The 7,189-nt window shown below is 42.4% G+C and overlaps 1 protein-coding gene across 1 annotated transcript; it reads left to right on the plus strand.

Annotated features, from left to right (window-relative positions):
• The first annotated feature begins 526 nt into the window (after positions 1–526).
• Positions 527–6,715, plus strand: LIG4 (DNA ligase 4). The gene is made up of 2 exons (XM_021696023.1): positions 527–549; positions 3,940–6,715. Exon 2 carries the CDS (start codon positions 3,968–3,970, stop codon positions 6,701–6,703), a length of 2,736 nt encoding a protein of 911 aa, XP_021551698.1. The 5' UTR covers positions 527–549; positions 3,940–3,967; the 3' UTR covers positions 6,704–6,715.
• Positions 6,716–7,189: the final 474 nt, after the last annotated feature.

The raw sequence follows: 7,189 nt of genomic DNA on the forward strand, positions 1-7,189 counted from the left end.
CCTGGCCTTCAGTGGCGATTGCGTATGCGCCCGGAGCAGCTGGCGGAACATCTCGGGCGCGGCTTCCGGTTTGGTGACAGCACCTGCGGCTCCGCTTCTGGTAGGACGTTCGCGTGGCGGCGCGGCTGGGGAGGGGCCTCGGAGTCCACAGGGCGAGCCGGAGGGCAAGTCCGGGCAGGCGGAGGCCGCGCCAGGGTGAGCAGGGCGGGAGGGCGCCGTCTCTCGTCTTCTCAGCCCAGCAAATGCTTATGGTCTTAAAAGTTGGTTTTTCTTGTTTCGGGACAAAAAGTCTTTCAGCCCCTCCGCCCCTCCCGGCGTCACAGGTGCAGGGCCCGGGCCACCTTGGCGACGGCGCCGCGTTAGAAGGCGGGCCTTCGGTTTGGGGTTCTTGATCTAGACCCCCACCGTTGGACTCGGGCGAGGGGACTGGAGTTCGTCCGCGTCTGCCTCGCAGAGACTGTGTTGGCTGCTGTGATGGCGTGGTCACAGACGTTCTGATTCCGGGGACCCCTCCTCCCCAAGCCGGTGGGGACCCTCGGGCTCAAGGAGGTAACGGGATCCTCCCCCGCGGCGGGGATTCACCCGGGATCCGTGGCGGGTTTCCTTGGGGTGGGGGTGGGGGGCGGAGGAGTGGTGTGGGCCCCGCGGGTGGTGGTGCGGACCCCTCCGGTGGTGGTGCGGACCCCTCCGGTGGTGGTGCGGACCCCTCCGGTGGTGGTGCAGGCGTGTTCCGGTGGAGTCGGACAGAGATACTGGAGCCTTATTTCTCTTCTTACATTCCGTCTTTTGCCAGCCTCCCGGCTCCCACCGCCTTCTGGCCTTTTCCTTCCACAAATTCCTTTCTGCTGAGATTCTCCCCGATTGTCATAAGTGCTGTGGGTGGGAGGCTACTGTAAACCCTTCGTCTCTTCGGGAAGCGCATCGTCTCGTCAGGGGATGCAGGGAGGAAACTTAAGTTGTCCCAGTCACTTTCTCTCCAATAAAATACCTCTGAATCATCATATTCACGGAGTCATCATAATCACCTTGCTAGTACGTTTTGTTGTGTCACTTGAGGACAATATAGGCAGCTGCTGATTAGACGATGAGTCATTATTCTATGCTAATTGTATTCATTCTCTTGAGTGTTTTGCTTATGTTTACCAAAGAGTAAAGCATACCCCTGCCTTATTTCCTTAATATTTTGTAATACTTATATTTTAAATATTACTTGCATCAACAAGCATTATGGTACTAAATTAACCAAGGATTTGCTAACTGCCAAGTACTGTGTTAAGCACCTTGTGTAAATATCTGATGTCATCCTCATCTTACCCTCTACAGTTATTAACCCCATTTTAGACTTATGGAAACTGACTCTTAGAGAAATTATGTGGTTGCCCCATGTCACACAGCTATTAAGTGTTGAGTCCACAGTTGAACTCACACTTATTGGACTCTAGAGCCTGAACCCTAACCACAAACTGTTTTGTTTTTTCACAAATCAAAAACATCAGCTAAATAGCTCAGAATCCAGAAAATAAAATTAGAGAATGTTTAAAAGGAAATCCTTTTATGTTTGATGTTTAAAGGAAATCCTAATATTTGACTTTTTTTATACAATTTTAATTTATTTTTATTTTCTTGTACAGTTTGACACTTGATTTTAGCCAAAAGGCCGAGAAGCGATTTTCCTGTACAATTTTAATGAGTAAAAATTTTAAGTCTATTCATTTTATACCAATTTTGGAACCCTTGTTATATTTATACCAGTTTGGGCATACATGTGTAACCTAGATTTCAGTGTTGTTATAAAGTAATTTGAATCTTTGCCTGGAACTTGTTGAGGGAAACTGAGACCAAGTGGAACATTCAGATAGATCAGAAACTGTATACCCATCTTGAACATTCCAAGAAGTATTTCTTAACATTCTTTGTTTTATGTACATACTGTATGTTATTTGTAAACATAACATTATATACCATAATGTACTGACTTGAGAGAGAGCATGTTTGGAGAGGTAGACAGTGAACATATATAACCAGGTGGTTCAGTCAGTTATGCAAATGAGGCAGAGGAAGCAGTTACTGTATTCAAAGAGAAAAGTCTTCAGGAAAGTGGTCTCTCATGGGTTTGTCTCTTGGTCTAACTGACTCCATGGAAGTTGAGTTTCCTTTGTCAGGCATTAGACTGAGAAGTGCGGCCTTTTTCCCGAAAGGCCACCGAGTGGCTGTTGTGAAACTTTCCCAGTGCAGTCATAGCTGCTAAATGTTTCTGACCAAACTGAATCCCACGAGGCTCACTGTGGCAGGGAGTGGGGGTGGTGTATGACCAGCCCCTGGCCTTTCCTAGTGTGCTTCTCCAGGAACTCAACTCTAGGTGCTCAGTAATTCATTCCACAAACAAACCTACTACATGCCAGGCGCTCCTGGCCTCCGGAGACTGCAGTGTGGAAACCGTGGTACCATGAGCAGCCGTTGGATTTCTTGTGCCAGCTATCAGGCGGTGCAGCCTTGTGCTCTTAGTGTGTACTGTCCTGTTTGCTGCCGTGGTCAATCTCATGGTCTCGGAGACTGCAGTGGATCTCCCTGCTCTCTAGGCGACATAGGGATGTGCCAGGAGGTGTCTGAAACCGCAGGATAGGACACGGTTTATATTCCTGGAACGCACATTTTTACTTGAAGTCTTTTTTGGAAAAGTTAGTTGATTTTAATGTTACATAGTTAAATCATATAAAAGCTCTGATATCTTATAGATTCTAATAGAATTTGCTGGGGCGCCTGGGTGGCTCAGTTGGTTAAGCGTCCAACTCCTGATTTTGGCTCAGGTCATGATCTCAGGGTGTGAGATGGAGCCCCATGTTGAGCTCCGCACTGGGCATGGAGCCTGTTTAAGATTCTCTCTCTCTCCCGCTCCCTCTGCCCCTCCCCCTCTAAAAAATTTGCATGAATATTTAAGACTTCGAAGAAATTTCACACTTGTGACCACTTTAGAAAACAGTCTAGACCCTAACCCAGCAAGGTACCTGTTATTTCCTCTCTGACTTTAGAAGATGCTTCAGTGAAAAGTTCTGCCTCATGACATTTTACTTTTGTTAAAACACAGCATTTTGTAATTAGTTCCTATTATATCCCGTCTCTCTTTACAGAATGTATGCTCTCTTAAGGCAGAAACACACTGTGTTTGCCCATAGTGTGGTGCCTGGCTCATATGTAGTCAGTGAATTGTTGGGAGGCAAATGGCATGTGAATATGAACAAAAAAGTGTACTAATGAGCTTCAGTTTATGAAGTTATTAAGTAACTATGATAAAATAGAGCTAAAAGAGGTAGGTCAAGTAAGGATTTCATGGGGAGGGTATTTTGAGTGGGGTTTTGAACACGAGTGATTTGGCATAGCTAGCAGTGAAATGAAAGTAAACACAGACGTGGGCTTTGTTTACCTTTTTTTTTTTTTTTTTTTTTTTTGGGTGAACTCTGACCAATGTAAGAGTTCAAACTTCCTGCAAAGCCGAGTTTCAATTCAGTGATTTGTTAAAAACGTCTGTTTCTGATGCTGTGTGGTACTCTGATAGAAAAGGAGGAGAAATGGAAGTCAGAAGCCCAGAAATGAAATGAATTGAGCCTTGTTTTTCTGTTGTTGTTATTCCTTTGCACGACGAGCTAAATAAGGAATGGAATCACTAATTCAACTGAAGTTAGAATTTAGGGAGAAAGGCAAAGTGGTCGATTTCAGTATTGTAAATGTAGCAAGAAGGGCTGGTGATACTTTTGATAATAAATACTAAATAGGATTGAAGTTTAAATGTAGAGATTGAAAAGAGACATAATTTCTAGCATTACTTCATTTTCATTTAGCGAACATTGATCATGAATGAGGCACTCTCTGTAAAAGCTTTACGTGAACTATTTAGTTGAAATTTGTGTCTTATTGAAAGTTATTCTCTTTTTGCCTTATTAGTTAAACCAGAGGATTGACCACCACCTCCATGGCTGCGTCACAGACTTCACAAACTGTTGCATCTCACGTTCCTTTTGCAGACTTGTGTTCAACTTTAGAACGAATACAGAGAAGTAAAGGACGTGCTGAAAAAACCAGACACTTCAGGGAATTTTTAGATTCTTGGAGAAGATTTCACGATGCTCTTCATAAGAACCAAAAAGATGTCAGGGACTCCTTTTATCCAGCAATGAGACTTATTCTTCCTCAGCTAGAAAGAGAGAGAATGGCCTATGGAATCAAAGAAACTATGCTTGCTAAACTTTATATCGAATTGCTTAATTTACCTAAAGAAGGAAAAGACGCCCTTAAACTTTTAAATTATAGAACGCCCACCGGGCCTCATGGAGATGCTGGAGACTTTGCAACAATTGCATATTTTGTGTTGAAACCAAGATGCTTGCAGAAAGGAAGTCTAACCGTACAGCAGGTAAATGACATTTTAGACTCAATTGCCAGCAATAATTCTGCCAGAAGAAAGGACCTAATAAAGAAGAGTGTTCTTCAGCTAATAAGTCAGAGTTCAGCGCTGGAACAAAAGTGGCTTATACGGATGATTGTAAAGGACTTAAAACTTGGTTTCAGTGAGCAGTCTGTATTTTCTGTTTTCCATAATGATGCTGCCGAATTGCATAATGTCACCACAGATCTGGAAAAAGTCTGTAGGCAACTGCATGATCCTTCCATAGGACTCAGTGATATTTCCATCACTTTATTCTCTGCCTTTAAACCAATGCTGGCTGCTATAGCAGATATTGAGCGCATCGAGAAGGACATGAAACACCAGAGTTTCTACATTGAAACCAAGCTAGACGGTGAGCGTATGCAGATGCACAAACAGGGGGATGCGTATCAGTACTTCTCCCGAAATGGTTTTAACTATACAGATCAGTTCGGCGATTCTCCCCGGGAAGGTTCTCTCACACCGTTCATTCACAGTGCATTCAAAACAGACATACAAATCTGTATCCTGGATGGAGAGATGATGGCCTTCAACCCTAACACACAGACTTTTATGCAAAAGGGGAATAAGTTTGATATCAAAAGAATGGTGGAGGATTCTGATCTGCAGACTTGTTATTGTGTGTTTGATGTACTGATGGTTAATAATAAAAAGCTAGGGCATGAAACCCTGAAAAAGAGGTATGAAATTCTCACTAGTGTTTTTACACCAGTACCAGGTAGAATAGAAATAGTGCAAAAAACACAAGCTCATACTCAGAAAGAAGTGATCGATGCTTTGAATGAAGCCATAGATAAAAGGGAAGAGGGAATCATGATAAAACAGCCTCTGTCTATTTACAAGCCAGACAAAAGAGGCGAAGGATGGTTGAAAATTAAACCAGAGTACGTGGACGGGCTGATGGATGAGCTGGACATCTTAATTGTCGGGGGCTACTGGGGTAAAGGTTCCCGAGGTGGGATGATGTCTCATTTTTTGTGTGCTATAGCAGAGAAGCCTCCTCCTGGTGAAAAACCGTCAGTGTTTCATACACTGTGTCGTGTTGGTTCGGGTTATACCATGAAAGAGCTGTACGATCTGGGTTTGAAATTGGCCCAACATTGGAAGCCTTTTCATAAAAAAGCTCCACCAAGTAGCATTTTGTGTGGAACAGAGAAGCCTGAGGTGTACATTGAGCCTTGTCATTCTGTCATTGTTCAAGTTAAGGCCACAGAGATCGTCTCCAGCGATATGTACAAAGCTGGCTGCACATTGCGTTTTCCACGAATCGAGAAGATAAGAGAAGACAAAGAGTGGCACGAATGCACTACCCTGGATGACTTAGAACAGCTTCGTGGGAAAGCATCGGGAAAGCTTGCGTCCAAACACCTTTACATAGGTGGCGATGATGAACCACAGGAAAAGAAGAGGAAAGTTGCCCCGAAGGTGAAGAAAGTTATTGGAATTATCGAGCACTTAAAAGCACCCAACCTTTCTAATGTAAACAAAGTTTCTAATGTGTTTGAAGATGTGGAGTTTTGTGTCATGAGCGGAACAGACAGCCATCCGAAGCCTGATCTGGAGAACAGAATTGCAGAATTTGGTGGTTATATAGTACAAAATCCAGGCCCAGACACATACTGTGTGATTGCAGGGTCCGAGAACATCAGAGTGAAAAACATAATTTCTTCGAATAAACATGATGTTGTCAAGCCCGAGTGGCTGTTGGAGTGTTTTAAGACCAAAAGCTGCGTGCCGTGGCAGCCTCACTTTATGATTCATATGTGCCCATCAACAAAGGAACATTTTGCCCGTGAATATGACTGTTATGGTGACAGTTATTTTGTTGATACAGATTTGAACCAACTGAAGGAAGTGTTCTCAGGAATTAAAAATTCCAGCGCACAAACTCCTGGAGAAATGGCTTCTGTGATTGCTAATTTAGAGTATCGGTATTCCTGGGACCGTTCCCCTCTCAGTATGTTTCGACACCACATTATTTATTTGGACTTGTATGTTGTTATTAATGACTTGAGTACCAAAATCGAGGGAACGAGATTAGCTGTTACAGCTCTGGAGCTTCGATTTCATGGAGCCAAAGTAGTTTCTCGTTTAGCTCAGGGAGTGTCTCATGTAATCATTGGGGAGGATCAGAGTCGTGTTGCAGATTTAAAAGCTTTTCGAAGAACTCTGAAGAGAAAGTTTAAAATCCTGCAACAAGATTGGGTAACTGATTCAATAGACAAGTGTGAGTTGCAGGAGGAAAATCTATATTTGGTTTAAAGCTAGCTTTTCTAGTGAGGAAAGCCTCATTGTAACAGGTGGTCATAATAAAATATTAAACTACATTTTATTTTTATCCCTTAAAATTTATGCTTAAACAGTATTAGATATAGAAAAACAATAATTTTAACTTTTGAGATAGATAAAACACTGAATGGACCAAGGCCAAGAAAGAAAAAATTCTTTTAGAGGTGTAGTATTTAATGACTTTTAAAACCAAGATGAAATAAATAGTTTAAAGAAGGGACATTTATATAATATCCCTATAGAAATTGAGAATTTTGACTCAAGTATTAATAAAATACATTCAGAATCTTTTAGAGTCATTAAAAGCATTGATATAAGTGGATTTTCTGAGGTCAAAATTTTAATAGTTTTTCTCTAGTAAAAGCATTGCAAGAAAGAAGCAGAATTGTTACAATTGGACTTGTAAAAAATATGTCTTTTAAATTGAAGGCTAAAATTAAAGAGTGTTTTTATGTGAAC

This window comes from Neomonachus schauinslandi, chromosome 3, assembly GCF_002201575.2.
Source record: "Neomonachus schauinslandi chromosome 3, ASM220157v2, whole genome shotgun sequence".
In the NCBI taxonomy this organism is placed as follows: domain Eukaryota; kingdom Metazoa; phylum Chordata; class Mammalia; order Carnivora; family Phocidae; genus Neomonachus; species Neomonachus schauinslandi.

Excerpts from the sequence above, each read along its gene's own strand:
- LIG4 (XM_021696023.1), top strand. The coding sequence starts at position 3,968 with ATGGCTGCGTCACAGACTTCACAAACTGTTGCATCTCACGTTCCTTTT.